Source organism: Siniperca chuatsi, linkage group LG1 (assembly GCF_020085105.1).
Source record: "Siniperca chuatsi isolate FFG_IHB_CAS linkage group LG1, ASM2008510v1, whole genome shotgun sequence".
Classification (NCBI taxonomy): domain Eukaryota; kingdom Metazoa; phylum Chordata; class Actinopteri; order Centrarchiformes; family Sinipercidae; genus Siniperca; species Siniperca chuatsi.
In genome coordinates this window covers 33,003,477-33,023,833 of record NC_058042.1, presented here as the reverse complement: position 1 = coordinate 33,023,833, position 20,357 = coordinate 33,003,477, and the positions used below count along the sequence as shown (strand labels likewise).

At 42.3% G+C, this 20,357-nt stretch overlaps 2 protein-coding genes across 3 annotated transcripts in view; both read right to left on the bottom strand.

The window, feature by feature from the left end:
- The window catches only part of LOC122872318 (CD81 antigen-like), a 46,545-nt gene extending 44,439 nt beyond the window's left edge, over positions 1-2,106 (bottom strand). Inside the window, exon 1 of the mRNA XM_044188440.1 lies at positions 1,877-2,106. Within this exon, the coding sequence (XP_044044375.1) occupies positions 1,877-1,942 (66 nt within the window). The 5' untranslated portion in view covers positions 1,943-2,106. The remainder of the gene's footprint in view (positions 1-1,876) is intronic.
- An 11,544-nt stretch (positions 2,107-13,650) lies between these two features.
- Positions 13,651-15,761, bottom strand: LOC122872234. Of its 2 annotated transcripts, XM_044188305.1 has the most exons (5): positions 15,713-15,761; positions 15,588-15,629; positions 15,421-15,498; positions 14,977-15,336; positions 13,651-14,073 (listed from the first exon to the last, which is right to left on the bottom strand). In XM_044188305.1, the coding sequence occupies exons 1-5, from the start codon at positions 15,726-15,728 to the stop codon at positions 13,943-13,945; spliced, it is 627 nt and encodes a 208-aa protein (XP_044044240.1). In that variant the 5' UTR covers positions 15,729-15,761; the 3' UTR covers positions 13,651-13,942. The 2 variants fall into 2 exon arrangements, with proteins under 2 accessions (XP_044044240.1, XP_044044152.1); XM_044188217.1 differs by having other exon boundaries at positions 15,588-15,754.
- Positions 15,762-20,357: the final 4,596 nt, after the last annotated feature.

Sequence of the window (20,357 nt, the reverse complement as noted above, 5' to 3'; positions counted from 1 at the left end):
AGTGATTATATTTTAACATGACTTTGTAATGGCTTTATGGTTTAAAATGATATTAGTATATTCTTAAGTGTGCAAAGTATTAAATCAATTATTAAGTAGTATTAAAGAGTATAATCAATTATTTTTCAGAAATAGCCTGGCTAATAATAAAATGAGGGGGACATAAACAGGACACTCGAGGCTTGGAACCACCCACGTCATTAGTATCCATTATTAAAAAAAAAACATATGTCCCATATTTTGCTCACAACAATCCACGTAAGTCCATTTAAAATATTAAACAGTTCACTGATGACTGTGTAAAGATATATTTTCATTTCTGGTGCTAAATATGTCTAATTACAGTGTTTTAGGTTTATTCTGTAAGCTAGTTTCTGAGAAAATTATTTTTTCATAGCCTGCTGCTAACTTGAATGGGGATAAGATTATTTAATTATTTATTTTTTGTCCAGCAAAAAAGTAGAACTAGGCTGAACTTTTGCTGCAATGCAATACAACGTCATCCAGCAAAACGCTGCTTTGGCCAATCAAATAAATGCACATGTCCACATTCCTGGTAGATTACTTAATGTGTAATGTGAACGCCATATTTCTACAGGTTCCATCGTGATCTTTGCAACAAAAAATAAAATAGTTGCCTTCATGATAACTTTCCAGAGCTGTAAAATCCTGTGTCAAGAGTCTTATGAACTGCTGTGCAGCATTTTGATGTCTGCAAGCCTTTAAATGTATTAATCTGTTACACCAACTTGATCATATTTCATTGTCTCAACAACAACAACATGCCCCCAGCAACGCAGCCCCTTGCGCTGTTTTAACACTGGACTGTTTTCCTTCTGAATCCCTGTTTAAGATTGCTTTCTTCTGTTTCAAACCAGTCTCCTGAAAGGAGTTATATCAACCAGTCAGCTTGCTTACTCAGCTCCACACACCGCACTGTTGATATTTACCTTTACAAAATATAAGAAAATGTACAGTCCCATTTTTTGATTTAGGCTATTACTGCTGAATTTGAAAGAACCAAAGAAAGAAAAGAAAAGTTCCAAAGTAAATGGAGAAAAGCGAAGGCCCTGTTTGAGAACAAACTATGCATCAGCTCTTCCACAAGGAGAGTAAAAACTAAACACCCACAAATGTTTCCATGATCCATCACCCAACACAGGGTCTTGACTCACCAAATGGAAACCACCATGAGTCCCCCCTCCACACACGAGCACACACACACACACCAATTGGGTGGAGGATGTAATCCTAACAAAGCCATTATCCAAGCAAGTCAGTCTCCACAACCGTCCAACAGCTAGGGCTTCACAGCAGACTTACCAACTAAATATTTTGCCAAATTATCATTAGCCCATATTGTATTTGAGCTCCTGTCAGTGATCTAAAACTTGATTAAAAAAACTGTTGAACCATGTGTTTTATGTCACAAGAAACTAAAACTATCTAGTGGACTTGTAATTGTGGGGCTAAAACGCTATTTTCTCCGTTACTTTTTATGCTGCCTTCTGAGGTGACTCTACTCTGGCATGTGTTTTGCTGTATATTTACTATAATATTCACCACGCCATGAATGTGTACTTACGTAATCAACCACACAAGCCTTTCTAGCAATCTATTTGGTTACCCCAATTTCGCCACAATCTCCCCTGTTGGTGAAAAAGCTGTAAAATTTCAGTAACGTTATTCAGTAACGTCAGGTAGGCTATAACGTTATATATATCATTTAATCTGTGAGATGTAACGTCGATGTTTTATTTATCCAGCATCGTTCATTCATGACGGGCTGGCAGCCTTAACAAACCATAACCGCTAATGACAGAGAGGAGGTGTTGCTGCGTGAACACACAATGTGTAAAAAAACAAGGCTGCTTACCCAGAAGATGAAGTTGAAGAAGAAGAGCATGTACTTGATGCATTTGGTGCAACCTTCGACTCCCATAGTGGTTCGTAAGACAAATATATTCGACGCAGAGTTCACAGCACGGCGACAGCGGCAGGCCAGGCGGCGTGTAACGAGCTGAATCTCGACTGGAAAACCTGACTTCAGCGAGAAGAACTAGGCAACACCCAACTCTTCCGTCCGTCCCTCCGTCTCTGAGCACCCCACCCCACCCACCACCACCTTCTTCTTCTTTGATTTTACTGGGGGGCTACAAACCTACGTTAAAGGTGCATGCCGCCACCTGCTGTATCGGAGTGTGTAACATCATGACTAACCAAAAACTAATAAACGGAAAATAACAACAACCCAAAAATAACAAAATAAATGAAACTGATTTAAAAAACAAACAACAAAAACACTTTATAAATAATTTATATTCTAGATATTATACCTGTTTCTTTTAAATATTTGAATAAAACCTTTCAAACATGTAGCTGTTTATCCCGTCTCTGACAGACCTTTGATGCTCCACTCCCTGCCCATCTCTACCACTCTGCCCTTTAGTCTTTCTCTTTCTACACTGAACTTCCTACATCCCATCAGCAAATTTTCAACAGTTTCCTTGCAATTACAAGTGTCACATTTATATGACACTGACGTTTTCATGGTATACAAGGTAGCATTGAGTCCTCCTAATCTTAGCCTAGAAAACATAACATCATCTTTCCTATATTTACCTTGATTATTTCTGACTTTGACAGATTTTTGTAGTAACCTATTCTCTACCCTTATTGTCATTATTCCCTGATAAGTTAGTGATTTTGCTTCTGATCTCCAAAAACAAATTTCTAAAATGTCATTATCATTTTTGTTTAGTGCATTTTTAGCAAGTTTATCTGCAATCTCATTTCCCTCTATCCCAACATGTGCTGGTAACCAATAGAAATTAACATCTATTCCTAGTTGCTGTACATTCAGTAAGCTCATATAAACCTCAATTAAAAGATCCTCTCGAATGGTTTCTCCTGATATCTCCTGTATGCTTTGTATTGCAGCAGCAGAATCTGAGCATATCACCACTTTAATCGGTTTAACCTTCTCTATCCACTGAAGACTGATGATTATTGCTGTCAGTTCTGCTGATAACCTGTTTGAGATTCTCTTAACAATTCCTTTGTCAAATTCTGGGATGTATATACCCACCCCTACATGTTCGTTATTTGAGTGTTCCATCTGTAAAAATATTAAGATAATTATAGTAACTTTTCCTCAAGTACTCTTGAAACATGCACCCAATGTTATTATGCCTCTCTATCCACTCTCTCCTCTTTAATATTTGAAGATTTACTTTGGGTTGTGGCAATATCCATGGGGAAATGCTGCTACTGTACGAATAACTGCTGGACTGTGTTGTAGTATCTAATTTGTACTTCAAAACAAGACGGTGTAGTCCCTCATTCGTCCAGGAGTGTTCCATCGTAGAAAAGGTTTCAGTCGTAGTCATCTGGACACTGTTTTCAGAATCAAGACGTTTCGCCTCCTATCCGGAAGTCATTCTCAATTGTGAAAATGGTCTGAGAACTCAGAGTTCTCATTTTCCACTCCTGGACGAATGAGGGACTACACCGTCTTGTTTTGAAGTACAGATTAGATACTATACAACACAGTCCAGCAGTTATTCGTACTGTAGCAGCAATTCCCCATGGATATTGCCACAACAGTGTCCAACAGTGAAAACAGTGTCCAGATGACTACGACTGAAACCTTTTCTACTAATTTGTACTGTTCCACTTTCTTGTTAATGTCTCAGCCAAAACCTTTACCAGAAAATGTTGTGTATTCCCAACAATTCTGCAGAACAGTTGACACTAAATTCCCATCTCCTCCTCCCTGTATTCTTATCCAATATGTTAGTGATAACTTAGCTCAAATGTAATTGAAGTTCACTGGATTCAACGAGTCATGCATTAATGGGCATGGTTTTAACTGCTCCTAAACTAAGACTTAGTGCTCTGTATTGTATCCTGACAAGTTTTTCTAGGTGAGTTTTTGCTACTGCTACATACACCATGCAACCATAATCTAAAGTAGCTCTCATCAAATCCCTGTATATGTGTAATAATGCTTCTGCCGTAAGCTGTGCTGTGTAGTGGTATGTGGAGCCAAAGGCAGATGACCAGGAAGCGGTATGAGGTGAAGTAGCCGGATGGCTATTGTGTTTAATGGGGGTGACGTGGTTTACAGGCAAGTACAGGCAGACCGTTAGGCAGACAGGTTATGAACAGACAAAAGGCAAATAGGTTACCAGCGGGCAGTGGTGGAAGCAGGGGAGTGAGTCCAAGGTGGCAAGCAGTTCACTAGGGAGCAGGCAAATTACAAAAATCCAGGATCCAGCCAAGGTCCAAGGGAGACAAAGAATCCAATACAAACTCACGGTAAGAATGCTGGGGAACTGGGCACAGGAACCAGGTACCACAAAAGGTGCACCAAACAGTGACACACACAAAAGGTCAGGAACAAAACTCAAGGCAGTAATCACACCAGGCAGGAATCACACCATACATTACAACAATGAACCAACACTTAACAAAGAAGGAGACCCAGACTAAATACCCTAGGGGAGGTGAGACAACAATCAAAACTGGAGGGAAAACAAAGACACACAAGGGAAGGAGAATACTACACAATAAAACAGGAAATGAAAAACCTTAAACTACCACAGCTTCTTTGTCAGCTCCCTATTCAATTCCGACCCCACACCTCATTAAATTTAACACTTTTATATTTGGTCTCAATATTTTCAATATGATTCTTCCATGTGTATTTTTCATCAATCCATAGACCAAGTTATTTATCTTCCACATACTAAGTAGTCTTCCTTCCGTCCATATCTTATAGAAAAAATTCAACACTATTTCTAATGCTCCCTCTGGTAATTGACTGAACATAGCATAACTCAACTGATCTTGTCCCAGAGCAGAATATCTACTGCCCTTTAATGCCCTTCTCATTTCCCTCAAGGTAAATTCCATATCCAAAGCTGGGCTGATTTCTACCTTTTTACCAAGCACCTTTTCATTATCTTTTAGGACTTCTTCTTTCCTTTGTTTATGTATGTATGTATCAGTAAGGTGATTTCCACTGTGAACACTGGCAAATACTCTTCCTACGAGGTTGGCTTTTCTGTTATTGCTAATTTGTCTCCATCTGCAAGTACTGATGTTTTATTGCTTATCCTTCTCCCACTCGTCTTTTAACCATATTCCATACATGACCCACATCTCTCTATCTCTTCCTTCATGTTGTTTCTGAAAGCACTATTTCTTTCTTTAATAGCCAAGCTAAACTCATCATTCCACCATGGCATGATTCTCTTATTCCCTGTCTTATCACAGTTTTTGTCACGGATACGCCAGGCTCCACTATCTACTAATCATAACCTGCTCCCTATCACACTCCTGCTCCCCATTAGCTCCCAATCATAGTCTGCATAAAACCCTTGCACTCAGCTCAGCCAGTGTCCGACCTCGTTTGTAACTATGACTCCTCATGCTACTCGGCATTACGCCTATGCCTTTCTCCAGTGATTCCCTTCTCCAGCGATCTCCCTTTCCAGCAATTCCCCTCTCCAGCGATCTTCCTCTCCAGCAAGCCTTCCCTCTACAGACTCCCCCATCTTCATACCTGCACACCTGTCGTATCTGGCTGCAATCCAATAAACTATCATCTGTCTCCATATCGGTGTCTCCTGCCTGTCTGTCCGTAACAGAAGGTCGGACCAGTACCGAAGAACTCGACCAGCATTCCAGTAGTCTCTCCATCAACTCCCACTTCACCATGCCAAGGGCCAGACTGGCGCCCTTTTTTGATTCGGTGTTGGATGACAACGGTGTTCTGTGGCTATATCCATCGACGCTAGACACCCACAGTGCCAAATTCATATCGGGGCATCTGTCTGGCTCGAGGTGGTCCACGCAGTCACCAGATTGGATGGGAGCAGCTCCTCGCTCCCAGACTCCCTGCCGGTTTGCAGCAGCTCCTCGCTCCCGGACCCACTGCTGGATCGCAGTCGACTCCTTTCCTGGCTGGATTGCAGCAGTTCCCTGGACTCCCTGCCGGTTCGCAGCAGCATCCTGCTCCCAGACTCCTGGCTGGATCGCAGCAGCTCCCTGGACTCCCTGCTGGATCGCAGTCGACTCCATTCCCGGTTGGATCGCAGCAGCACCAATCCCTAGCCGATGCTGGATCACAACCGCCTGTATTCCTGGCTGGATCGCAGCAGCACCAATCCCTAGCCGATGCTAGATTGCAACCGCCTCCTCTTCCGGTTGGATCGCAGCACGCCATGGGACTGACTGCTGGGTCGCAGCAAGCCGCTGAACCATCGCCTCTGTCACAGCAGCAACCATACCCTTCTTCTCAGATGGAGTGACTCCTGGACATCACTGGTCCAGCCCGCTCCTCTACCCATCATTCCGTCCTGCTGCCTCGTCGCCGGCTCCTGATCTGTTGCGCCGGCCTCCAGAGGGCACCCGCCTTCGCCGTCGGCTTCCAGAGGGCTTCTGCCTTTGCCGCTTCTCCCAGCTCCACCCGGATCAACCCGCTCCCCGTGGTGGTCGTCCTCCACCACGTCGGCAGGGTTTTTCGGCCCTCGGGAGCTGGTCGTGGAATGGGGGGGTACTGTCACGGATACGCCAGGCTCTGCTAATCAAGCACACCTGCTCCCTATCACACTCCTGCTCCCCATAAGCCCCCACAGCCTGCATAAAAGCCCTGCACTCACCTCAGCCAGTGTCCGACCTCGTTTGTAACTAGGACTCCCCATGCTGCTCGGCATTATGCCTATTCCTTTCTCCAGCGATCTCCCTCTCCAGCAAGCTTTCCCTCTAACAGACTCCCCCATATTCATACCTGCACACCTGTCGTATCTGGTTGTAATCCTATAAACTATCATCTGTCTCCATATCGGTGTCTCCTCCCTGTCTGTCCATGATAGTTTTAGGTATCATTTTTGAGGCAACTTCAATTATCATATACATAATTTCACTAGCACATTCATCTACATGTCCATTCATTTTAATGTTACTAGTTAATTCCCTGCAGCATTCTTTAAATTTGTCCCATTGAGCCTTTTTAAAGCACCATCTATATATAGGAGAACTTTCTTGGGTACGTCTATCTATATTTATATTACATATAATGAGAAAATGGTCACTACCTATGTTATCGTTGCATATTTTCCATTCACACAGACTAGCCATATTTGCAGAAACCAATTTTAAATCAATACATGACATCTTAATCCTATTTATATCTAATCTTGTTCCTTTACCATTGTTTATACAAACAAGATTTCTGGTATCTATCACTTCTTCAATCACTGTACCATTCTAATCAGAATGATCACTTCCCCATAAACTATTGCTTTGAAATCACCGCACTAAACTTCTCTTTGACTTTTGTCTCCCGGTTTTTCCGCAAACACTGCTGCTGTTAAGTATGACATGGATTGTAATAATTAATTATTTTGATTGAGCCTTGTGTTCTGTATACCTCAATAATTGTGCATTCATGTCCACCTGAAGGATGTATTCTTCTGTATGCTAAATTATCTTTAATGAATGTGAGACAGCCACCCCCTTTATCTTCAAACTCAGGAACTATAGAAACAGCTGTAACACCTGATATATATTTTGACTGCTTTGCTCCTATCGACCTTCTTCAACTAACTTCAACGATTAATTCATCTAAGCCATCAACCTGTCTCTTAGACCCCATTCCAACTAGGTTGCTTAAAGACGTTTTACCCTTAACGCTTCTTTACTGGATATGATCAATCTGTCTTCATTAACAGACTATGTACCACAATCCTATAAAGTAGCTGTAATTAAACTGCTTCTTAAAAAGCCCACTCTTGATCCAGGGGTTTTAGCCAACTATAGACCTATATCTAACCTTCCCTTTCTCTCTAAGATCCTTGAGAAAGCAGTCGGCAATCAGTTGTGTGACTTTCTAAATAACAATAGTTTATTTGAGGATTTTCGTGAATTCTCACATGCCATTGTTGTGGCTGTTTACATCCCCCCCTCTGCTAACCCAGCATCGGCGTGCAACGCCATTCACACTGCCATAGCACAACTCCAGACTCAACACCCGAGTGCACTTATATTAATCTCGGGTGACTTCAACCATGTCAGTGTTTCAACAACACTGACTATTTTCACCTAGTATGTGAGTTGTCCTACTAGAGAGGAGAGGACACTGGACCTGCTGTATGCTAACGTTAAGGACGCATACAGCTCTTCTCTAACAGACTCAACAAACTGATCCGTAAGACCAGTGACATTGTGGGGGTAGAGCTGGACTCTCTGGCGGTGGTGTCAGGGAGGAGGATGCTGGCCAGTGCACTGACATGTTAGTGAGCTGCTGTAACAAAAGAGTTTCCCTCGGGGATCAATAAAGTATTTCTGATTCTGATCATATCCTATTACAGAGACTGGAACATGTAATTGGCATTACAGGAACCGCACTAAGCTGGTTTAAATCTTATGTATCAGATCGATCTCAGTTTGTACATGTTAATAGTGACTCCTCCATGCACGCCCAAGTTAGTCCACAAGGTTCTGTGCTTGGACCGATTCTATTCACCTTATATAAGCTTCCTCTAGGCAATATTATCAGGAAACACTCTATAAACTTTCATTGTTATGCGGATGATACCCAATTATATCTATTGCTCAAGCCAGATGAAACTAACCAGTTAGCTAAACTTCAGGACATAAATACCTGGATGACCTGCAATTTTCTGATGTTAAACTCTGACAAAACTGAAGTTATTGTACTTGGTCCCAAACACTTCCGAGACACATTATCTAAAGACATAGTTGCTTTAGATGGCATTTCCCTGGCCTCCAGCACCAACGTAAGGAAACTTGGAGTTATCTTTGATCAGGATTTATCCTTTAACTCCCACATGAAACAAACTTCAAGGATTGCCTTCTTTCATCCATATAACATTGCAAAAATCAGGCACATCCTGTCTCAGAATGATGCCAAAAAACTAGTCCATGCATTTGTTACTTCTAGGTTGGACTATTGCAATTGAATGGAGACAGACTATACCATATAGACATACTGACAAGCTCAATGTGCTTTGTTATACCAGCTCCAGTAAAGAGATCAGAGACTCAGATGACTTCTATGTTATCTTTGCTAAACAACATAACACAATTAACAATATAGACAATTAACACTGCAGACAAAAACAAGGTTTAATAACTCCTCATAAATGGCTTCACTACTGCTCCTCAAAAGAGGCAGACTTTGCATTTTCGCATTTTCCTGTTGTCTTCCCTGTCTATCCCAATTACACTAGGGAGGGACACAGTGTAAATGTTTGGCTTTTTTGCACCACCTTGCTGCCTCTAGGGTGTCCCTTAGAAGAACATCTGTTTCCTTGAAGAAAAAGGAAAAATAATGATTAATAGTAGTACCTCATTGGGTGACCAAGACAAATTACAACCCACTTTCACATTACCACTAAAGGCATGCAAACAAAAGCTATTACTAAAGGGGTTTTCAGTGATATCTATAACTATTCAACAAGTCATCACAACTATTATATCTTGCTATGCATCAAGCTTTCAGCATTACACACAGCAGACTACATACCGTTCGCCTTGCATTTTGTTAAGAGTATTGTCTAGAAAGAAAACCGATTGTGGTCATTAAGTATCGTAAGGGAATAATGCAAGTATTCGTGCAGGAGGTCAGGCAGTGGAGTAGGCTATAGACGGTGTAGGAGCTATTTATCTATTTATTAGTATTTAGTTGTTGTTTTACTAAGTAGTATTGTTTCTTTGTTTGCTTGATTATTTTAGATGTTTGCTTTATTCAGATTAGATTTTGGTAGTATTTTCTTTTGCTAATTAATTGTTTAGTTTATCATATTTATTTTTTGCATAGTATTTTGTAAGGCACTTTCAATATGGGGTCAAAGTCAATTTCTTCAATTGAAAACATTTTCTCCTCAATAACCAAAAGGCAGTGTATGTCCTAGACTCAGCAGCCATCTTTTATCATATACAACTCTGAACTTTTTTTGGAATGATGTGTTTTTTAGAAGGAAGCCTTTCTTATCTCGCACAATACTGTGTTGAGGGATTTCAAGGACTCCCCTCTCATCAGAGTTTTGCACATAATCCTGAACCAGGTCTTTGACGCTATCAAAGTTGACAATTTCACAGCATTGGTGTGTCTGCGTAATGCCTTTTATGCGTAAAACAACCTTGTTGTTTTGAGTTTGGTAAGCATAACTTTTTGGACCCACCGCCACAAATTCTTTGATGCTATCTCCCCCTAACTTATCCGTCAAATCTCCCAGGTAATTACCCAGCTTGAGCAGCGTCTCTCCCTCTTTTGTGACATAGATGAGGCTGTCTGTGTCGCAGTAAAGGACTCTGTCTTGCAACTGTTCCAAATACCTGTACAAAGTCAGACGTCCGTAGGCTGTGGTGAAAGCGGCTATAAAAACGTTATCTACCTTGTTTGGTAGCGGGATACAGCGGTCTCCGTAAGACCACTGAACCAAAGCCACTTTGTCACTGACAAAGGAGAAGTACTTGACTTTATATTTTTCAGAAAACATGAGGTTAAAGAATTCTTCCGGGTCTGTGACTAGTTTGGTTTGTGTTTGATTGCATCTCTGCCCGAACTTACCCCAGAAGGAGTTCAGACATAATTTAGACACTTGTCTTTTAGCAGGGTTTGGTCTGATTTTATCCGCCTCCAGCAAAATCCCTTGGTTTGCATGATAGTCACTGATGTACTTTTCTCTGCTTTCCTGATCTACAGCGTCGGATGAGTAACCCAAAGCTTCCTGTTTACCTTTCAGAAAAGTGTGCATATATTCAACAAAAATAGAATCACTGCGTCTATCAAAGTGCCATACCTCAATTATTTCAGCTATCCGATCATCTCCAAAGCCTTGTTAAATTCAGGAGTGACCCAGACACCTGTCAACGCCCTGTCATCATCGCTATGCTGACACGGACCTGCAAATTGAGCTTGGCGCATGCTCGGCAAAGGGTAAACACAAGCTTAGCCCCCGTCATTCTACAGGGCAGGACTGTAAAGTACAACTCTCTCGGCGGGTAGACCCTTGCCCTGATTAGCCCAAGGTAGCTTTGAGGTTCTTGGAAATCTTTATAGATTATTTCAGGGGGTCTGAGAGGATGGGGAAGTTGGTGTTACAGTAAGGATAGAGAGATGTCACATCTACATAAGAGATTGTCTCGTTCGAAGCAGCAGTGTGTCTCAACTTTATAGCAGAGGTACGCCCTCCGTACAAAGCTTTGCGGGGTGACAATGGCTGTGGAGCCTTATATTGTTTGAGAAACTCCTTCAGCCCGTGATGAGATTTTTTCAACATCGTCCACGTGTGCTCACGCATGATGATGAGTTTTACCTTGTGCGTGGCTTCTAACTCACGTAATTTCTCCTCGCAGCGCGTCTGCAACTCTCCGAAGGGGCGACCCATCAGAGGACAGGTGTCGTGCGCTTGATAGCAAATTGAACAACCGTGATAGAAACATCCTAGAAACTCATAGGCATATTTCACCCCAGCGATCTCAGCATACCCGTCTACAAAGAAGCGCCCCAGCTGTTTTTCCCCCTTATTTAAAGCATGTTGGATAGGGATGCCGTGGGGGTGTGACAACCACTCTAACCACTGGATACCGGTGTTTGAAAATGTTTTGAACTGACGCCTGTAGTCGTCCGGAGAGGAGATTGCTAATGTTTTAGGTGGTAGAAAGTTTGTCAGAAACACCTTCATGCATGCTGACGCAATGGTCGCACGGCTGAAGGGGTCAACGGCGGTTTCAGAGATATACTGTTTTCTGAAAAGCATGCAACCCTCAGCGAGAATGTCTACATCATTTTGACAATAGAGGCGAGCCTCTTTCATGAAGTTGAATGTGCCGTGCCGCACTGTCGCATACCAACTGTAAAAGTCTGTTAGTTGCTCCGTTGTCATGGTCTCAATACCGTAAGCCTGAGGGGGAGGGTACTCACCTGTATAACTCAAATGGGCCTCTGAGCTGAAACCATGAGGAAAGTACCCCTTTACTTTATCACTGAAACCGAGCGCTTTCGGGAAATTAGCTAAACCCATGGTTAAAAAGGATAGAGAGTCGATGTATCTTTGTTTGTAATCGATATCGGTGATACAAATTACTTTTGATCCTTACATAATCAAAGAGGGTTTTAATCCCTGTTCGACCATGGCTTTGATAAGGAGATAGCTGTCAAAACCGCGGGCATTATGTGCTATAAACACTGTATTTTTGTACAAAGGTCGTCTGAAATGCAGTAGAAACTCTTTGGCACAATCTGTACCCTGAGTGCTCCACGTTTTACCATCTAAGGTTCGTGTACACACTAAAAACGGAACATGAACAACGTTCTCGTCAACGTAGGTTTCAAAATCATAAAACACCACTTTTTCATTGTGTTTTGTTTCAGGGGGTATCGTTTGGATGTAGTACTGATGAACCTCAGTCTCAGAGTCAGAGTTCAATTTCTCATCGCAAATTTTACATTTCGCAGTCTGACATTTGTGTTGTTTACCATTACCGTTCATAGCACAGTAGTACAGCCTTGCACATTTGGTACATTTTTTGTACAAGGCACAAGCACTGGCATATGTTTGACTTCTCGATCTCTCTGTAGGTTTGGCCAAACAGAAAGGTGAGCGACACGTTCTGCTGCATTGGTCACACACAACAGGTTGACATGGCCTCTGTGTACAACTGGGGTCAAAGCATACGGTGCAACGAGCTTCGCAAGTATGGTCTAACACGGTGTTAAAACCTGTAAAGCATATCAGAATATCTGATATCAGGATCTAACAGATGAGCCAGACAGATGGCAAAACATAGTTGATTCTCTCTGTTGTGGACAATGTACAGAAAACGTCTTTTTTTTTTAACGATTTCACTGTCTAGCATTTTCCCGAGAAATCGTTTCCCCCCACCCCTAGGGTTCTGGATCACTTCTACGACAAGTTCTAGCTGACCATCGGCCATAACGGCCCAGTTAGACTGCACAACACGGAGTAAGAGCCTTTCAAAGTCGGCTAGGCTGGGGAGCTCGTCATTAGATAAGACGACCGAGACGTTACTATGGAGATTTTGCCCGCGCAGCTCTAACTGTACCGCGTCTCGAGGAGTCACGTATGCTAATGCATGTTGTAGCAACGCATCGGCTTGCTGTAAAGCTGTATTGTAAAAAATGCTGTAATCCACTATTCCATCTGCGTTAAGAGGGGGTGGAAAGTTTAACAACTGTCTGATTTGATAATTTGCAAATCGGCTTCGCCGCACAACGCGTGGTTGTGGGGAAATACGAGCACCTCCTTGCTGCACAGGAGGACTGGGTATGCTGAGATCGATGTAGTTTGGAGGTGTCTGAGGGTCTGATAAAGTGGGACTTTGTTCGAGCTGGACATTATTTATTCTGATTGTTTCTCATTCATTCTCTAACTGTTCAAGGTTAGTGAGAGCTTGATTTAAAGCAAGGAGAGGATCTACCGGCTGTTCGGAGCTGTTAGATGTAGCGGCTGTGTCGTTTTCATTCAAATCATTTTCACTTAAATCGTTTTGAAAATCCGACGCATTCTGGAGATTTTGTGCTACTGAGTCTGTTAAACTCTCTAACAATTCAGGGCCATTATTTATTCTGATTGTTTCATTTGGTGATGATTCATTCTCTAACTGTTCAAGGTTAGCGAGAGCTTGATTTAAAGCAAGGAGAGGATCTACCGGCTGTTCAGAGCTGTTAGATGTAGCGGCTGTGTCGTTTTTATTCAAATCATTTTCAGTTAAATCGTTTTGAAAACCCAACTCATTCTGGAGATTTTGTGCTAAACTCTCTAACAAATCAATAGCTAATAATGTGTGTTGATCCATGACCTCATACAAATCAAACGCTTTTAAAAACCTTAAATCAGCATAATTGCAATTTATACAGATGATAAAAATCACAGTCTGAAACAGTTTACAAATTGTCACTTTGTACACCTAACTTCTGACAGATGAGCCAAAAGGCTCTAGACATCAGCTCCAATTGCTGGTGTGTAGTTCCGCAGCACTGAGGACACCTGGATGGTCTGGACCTGGGTCTGTTTGCTGGAGACAAAAAAGAAAAAGAGAAACAAAAAAGAAAACATTAACTTCATAAACGGGCATAAACACATTTCATAAACACAGCAACCCCTTAAGGTATGTAAACAAACAGCCAGACCGTGTGTGTGTGTGTGTGTGTGTGTGTGTGTGTTTGCGTGTGTGTGTGTGTGTGTGTGTGTGTGTGTGTGAGTGAGAGAGTCACAACTTGCTGTGAAGACAAGAGTAAGGACCAAAAACAGCTGTTTTACTTTAAGAGAGACTGATGAGAATAGCAAAAGCAAAAATAGAATTTATAGCATCTTATTCGTAAATTAAAAAACACCAAGATAACGCTATAACTCAACCATCACAATTAATTGCTTATAACAACACAGTCAAATATACCTTATGAGACTCCACTTTTGTAGAAAATTACGTTTCAAAGCAAAGCCTATTTAATATCACACATACAACTTATCTCTTTATATTTAAAAAACACCAGGATAATGCTATAACTCAAGCATCGCAGTTAATAGCTTATAACGACACACAGTCAAATACAGCTTATGAGACTCCGCTTTTGTAGAAAATTACGTTTCAAAGCAAGGCCTATTTAATATCACACATACAACTTATCTCTTTATATTTAAAAAACACCAGGATAACGCTATAACTCAACCATCACAGTTAATAGCTTATAACAACACAGTCAAATATACCTTATGAGACTCAGCTTTGTAGAAAGTTCATTTTTAAGCATGGCCTATTTAATTTCACACATACAAAACCTTCTGTGTATGCTTATGGTGTAAAATGAGAGAAAAGGAACGTACATTGTTCCCTTCTGGGTAATTATTACATTTATACGGCATGATTGAATCATCTCACAATGTACTGTAAAACAATTTAAAAAGCAAATAGACTTACAGCGTGCCGATGGAAATCCTTCGCTGGAAGCCCCACGGGATCTCGGGTATGGAATCTCAGAACTGGTTCTCCTGCGGTTGCGACCCAATGAGAATCCTGGATCTCTGTCCGCTGGTTGAGGCCTCTCCACGGTCATCAGCGGTTGATTAGCGGGTGAGACAGACTCCCGGTGAAATGGCGGTTGTTCTTCAAAATTCTGATGTGGTATCACATCACCTGGATCTCTTCCGGTTAACCGGGCAGCCTCTAAAGAATGTATAATGTTTTGACCGTCTGAGGCATGCCCCGTTGCGTCATCCTGTGGCTGTGATGATGGCGATAACCCTTCTTGGAAATATTGGTCCAAATCGCCCCACAGATCTAGCATGAGAAAAAAGTTTTTATTAAAATTCTGCATAAGTTTTAGGTTAAAAAAAAAAACTGGTAAAAAATGTAGCAACTCACCGGGTACTTCCTCTGAAAGCACAGATGAGGAGTCAGTATAAGATGAGGTCTCGGATGTTGAGGTATCAGTTGATGACTCTGAAAGATATAATTTATAATCACGGTAGGAAATAAAAGTCTTTTAGATATTTCAGTATTAAAAATACATAATGTAGACCTGTACTTACCAGACTCCTCTGCTTGAAGGTTCAGCCCTCCATTTAGAGTCACTGCAAAGAATGAAAAAGTCCCCATGTTTCTGCCTAAAGGTTTAAACGCGTAAAATTTAGCTTTAAAGATATAGTTAATTTACCGTATGCTTGAGCCATTCTCCGTTGTCAGATTCAGAAGTCCTATTCTCTCTGCTGCGTCTTTAATTAGTATTTATATCCCCCAATACAGATATATCTGGAGACACAGCACAGAGACCTCTCCACACGCTGTCCCTGCTATATCTGAAGCAGTTGGTTGACCTGAGCTCCTCCTGGTACACAATACTATGTAAATGCCTCAAGTTCACACTTCCTCCAATCTTCTTGATCTTCACAGGCCGCTGCATTCCATTCTTGGGTGTTCAGAGAGAGCGGCTGGTCAGTGAGGACATGCGAGTCACCCCCCATGCAATGACCAAACAGTCTATATCAACAGGGTGCCGGTTCCGGCCTGCCAACACATATGCATATATTTCCATTTCCATTCTCCATGTTTTTCATATCCACAGTCACTAGGTACCCCTATCTTTATAAGTTCCTGTGTGTGAAAACAATGCAATGATCAAGCAACCCATATCAACAGGGTGCCGGCTCCGGTCTGTCAACACATAACCTCTTGATCTTCTCTGGTTCCCGTGTGTGTGTGTGTATGTGTGTATGTGTGTGTGTGTGTGTGTGTGTGTGTGTGTGTGTGTGTGTTTGTGTGTGTGTGTGTTTGATGCAGAGATTAGCCTCTGAGATTTAATATTTGAGATGTTTATTATCCAGACCTCCAACACGGGGCTTCACACAGAAACTTACAAATGTACTTTGACATTTGACATCAGGCTCAGTGTTAAAGACACTTATTATAATTTCCTATTATGATATTGTGAAACTTTAAAGTATAATCTTTTTTAAATATGCCTTAAGACCATAAAAGAGACATTTCTTGATCTGTCTTCATACAAAGGGCCTTCAGAAAGAGCAGGAAACATTGATCCTTTTAGGGACACAGGATGTATAGATGATTGAGAATTGCCTTAGGCAGCTGTGTGGTTTTATTTACTCTGTGTGTGAGGAGATTCACAAGCCGATTTCAAACTGTCTTTAGGGTGATAGTATTACAAAGGAAAATCTGACGCCCTCATTCCTTGATCTTCACACAATCTGTACAGGCGTTGCAAGAGATGCTGCATGTAGACATTCATCAACGGATATCTGGACATTTATTCAGCTTCAGAACTTTAATCATTTATTTTTTATTTCATATTTTCACAAAATTATTGCCTCACGCAAGCTCCTTCCTAACCTATTTTCCCATTGGCTAACCCTCCCTTTGGTTCACGCAAACTCCGCCTACCCTCCCACATCTTTCCAATTCATTCACACCTCACTCTGCACCGGACAGACAACAGAGAAGGACGTGTCTTTTGCTCCTGAAAGATTAGATTTTACAGATGGTAAATTTGTCAATTATTTTTATACTTTTGATACTATTGATTTCACTTAAATGATTGAATTATTTAATCATATTATTTAATTTACAGGGTTTTTCATTCCCACGCCTACTTTACTCCCATTCGCTCCTGCTCACCACGCATGCTTCACGCTCATTGGTCCACGCATAAGGCCACGCACTTCCAGCATGACGCACTTCCGACGTGACGCACTTCCTGTGTGACGCACTTCCGGGGTGGGAGAGAAGTCCGGGGGGGGGGGGTTTAATCAAAGGTCAAAGGTCACCATTCATCAATTAAAAAGTGGCAGAAGTTATTGTTTATCTCTCTCTGGCCTCTCTGACTTTATCTCCGAAACATCTTACATGAGCTGTCCCTCTGATGTACTCATTCCTGATCCTGTCCATCCTCGTCACTCCCAAAGAGAACCTCAACATCTTAAGCTCTGCTACCTCTCTAAGCTGTACAACATTGCTGGTCTCACCACCGTCTTGAACACCTTTCCTTTCATTCTTGCTGATACTCTTTTATCACGCAACACACCTGACACTTTTCTCCACCCGTTCCAACCTGCTTGCACTCGCCTCTTCACCTCTTTTCCACAGTCTCCATTGCTCTGAACCGTTGACCCTAAGTACTTAAAGTCCTGCACCTTCTTCACCTCTGCTCCCTGTAACCTCACCGTTCCACCTGGGTCCCTCTCATTGACACACATGTATTCTGTCTTACTGCGGCTAAGCTTCATTCCTCTGTTTTCCAGAGCAGACCGCCATCTCTCTAGATTTTCCTCCACCTGCTCCCTGCTCTCACTACAAATCACAATGTCATCCGCAAACATCATAGTCCATGGAGATTCCTGTCTAACCTCATCTGTCAGCATGTCCATCACCAGAGCAAACAAGAAGGGGCTCAGAGCCGATCCTTGATGCAGACCCACCTCCACCTTGAACTCCTCTGTTACACCTACAGCACACCTCACCACGGTCTTACAACTCTCATACATGTCCTGCACCACTCTAACATACTTCTCTGCCACTCCAGACTTACTCATACAGTACCACAGCTCCTCTCTCGGCACCCTGTCATACGCTTTCTCTAAATCTACGAAGACACAATGCAACTCCCTATGACCTTCTCTGTACTTCTCCATCAGCATCCTCAGCGCAAATACTGCATCTGTTGTTCTCTTTCTAGGCATGAAACCATATTGCTGCTCACAAATGCTCACCTCTGCCCTTAGCCTAGCTTCCACTACTCTTTCCCACAACTTCATTGTATGGCTCATCAGCTTTATTCCTCTGTAGTTGCCACAGCTCTGCACATCTCCCTTGTTCTTAAAAATTGGCACCAGTACACTTCTCCTCCATTCCTCGGGCATCCTCTCACTCTCCAAGATCTTGTTAAACAAACTAGTCAGAAACTCTACTGCCACCTCTCCTAGACACTTCCATACCTCCACAGGTATGTCATCAGGACCAACTGCCTTTCCACTCTTCATCCTCTTCAACGGCCTCCTCACTTCACTCTTGTTAATCTACTTCCTGCTCCTGCTTCCAGTCACCTCTTCTACTCTTCGTTCCCTTTCATTTTCCTCATTCATCAACTCTTCAAAGTACTCCTTCCATCTTCCCATCACACTCCTGGCACCTGTCAATACATTTCCATCCTTATCTTTAATCACCCTAACCTGCTGCACATCCTTCCCATCTCTATCTCTTTGTCTGGCCAACCTGTGCAAATCCACCTCTCCCTCTTTAGTGTCCAACCTAGCATACAAGTCCTCATATGCTCTTTGTTTGGCCTTTGCCACCTCTACCTTCACCTTACGCTGCATCTCCCTGTACTCCTGTCTACTCTCTTCAGTCCTCTCAGTGTCCCACTTCTTCTTAGCTAACCTCTTTCTCTGTATACATTCCTGAACTTCCTCATTCCACCACCAAGTCTCCTTGTCCACTTTCCTCTTTCCAGATGACACACCGAGTACCCTCCTACCTGTCTCCCTGATCACATTAGCTGTAGTGGTCCAGTCATCTGGGAGCACTTCCTGACCACCCAGAGTCTGTCTCAGCTCTTCCCTGAAAACTACACAACATTCTTCCTTTTTCAACTTCCACCACTTCGTCCTCTGCTCTGCCTTTGTCCTCTTCATCTTCCTCACCACCAGAGTCATTTTACACACTACCATCCTGTGTTGTCTGGCTACACTCTCCCCTACCACTACTTTACAGTCACTGGTCTCTTTCAGATTACAACGTCTACACAAGATGTAGTCCACCTGAGTGCTTCTACCTCCGCTCTTATATGTCACCCTATGTTCCTGCCTCTTCTGAAAGAAAGTGTTCACCACAGCCATTTCCATCCTCTTTGCAAAGTCTACCACCATCTGTCCTTCTGCGTTCCTGTCCTGAAGACCAAACCTGCCCATCACATTCTCATCACCTCTCTTCCCTTCGCCTACATGCCCATTGAAATCTGCACCAATCACCAATCTCTCACCTCTGGGGATGCTCTGCATCACTTCATCTAACTCACTCCAGAATTTCTCCTTCTCTTCTAACTCACATACTACCTGTGGGGCATAACCACTCACAACATTGAACATCACCCCTTCAATTTCCAGCTTCAAACTCATCAACCTGTCTGATACTCTTTTCACCTCTAGAACATTCCTCACAAACTCCTCTTTAAGGATAACTCCTACTCCGTTTCTCTTCCTATCTGACCCATGGTAGAACAACTTGAACCCTGCTCCTAAGCTTCTAGGCTTGCTACCTTTCCACCTGGTCTCCTGGACACACAGTATGTCCACCTTCCTTCTCTGCATCATGTCAATCAACTCTCTAGCCTTCCCTGTCATAGTCCCAACATTCAAAGTCCCTACTGTCAGTCCTACATTCTTAGCTTTCCTCTTCTCTCTCTGCCTACGAACACACCTTCCTCCTCTCCTTCTTCGTCTTTGACCAACAGTAGTCCAATTTCCACCGGTACCCTGCAGGTCAACAGCACCGGCGGCGGTCGTTGTTAACCCGGGCCCCGACCGATCCGGTATGGAAGTCATTGTCATGATTCGCATTTTTAATTTGGCATGTGTTTTACGTCGGATGCCCTTCCTGAAACAACCCTCTGCATTTATCCAGACTTGGGACTGGCACAAGAAGACACTGGCTTGTGCCCCCTTGCGGTTGCATTATAATTCTATATATATATATATATATATATATATATATATATATATATATATATATATATATATATATATATATATATATATATATATATATATATATATGTATATATATATATGTAT

Bases quoted from the DNA above. Each gene is read 5' to 3' on its own strand.
- LOC122872234 (XM_044188217.1), bottom strand. From the start codon at position 15,654: ATGGGGACTTTTTCATTCTTTGCAGTGACTCTAAATGGAGGGCTGAAC. The intron at 15,499-15,587 runs GTAAGTACAGGT...TATATCTTTCAG, and splicing joins CCTTCAAGCAGAGGAGTCTG to AGTCATCAACTGATACCTCA. The intron at 14,074-14,976 runs GTAAGTCTATTT...TTTTGTCTCCAG, and splicing joins AGGATTTCCATCGGCACGCT to CAAACAGACCCAGGTCCAGA.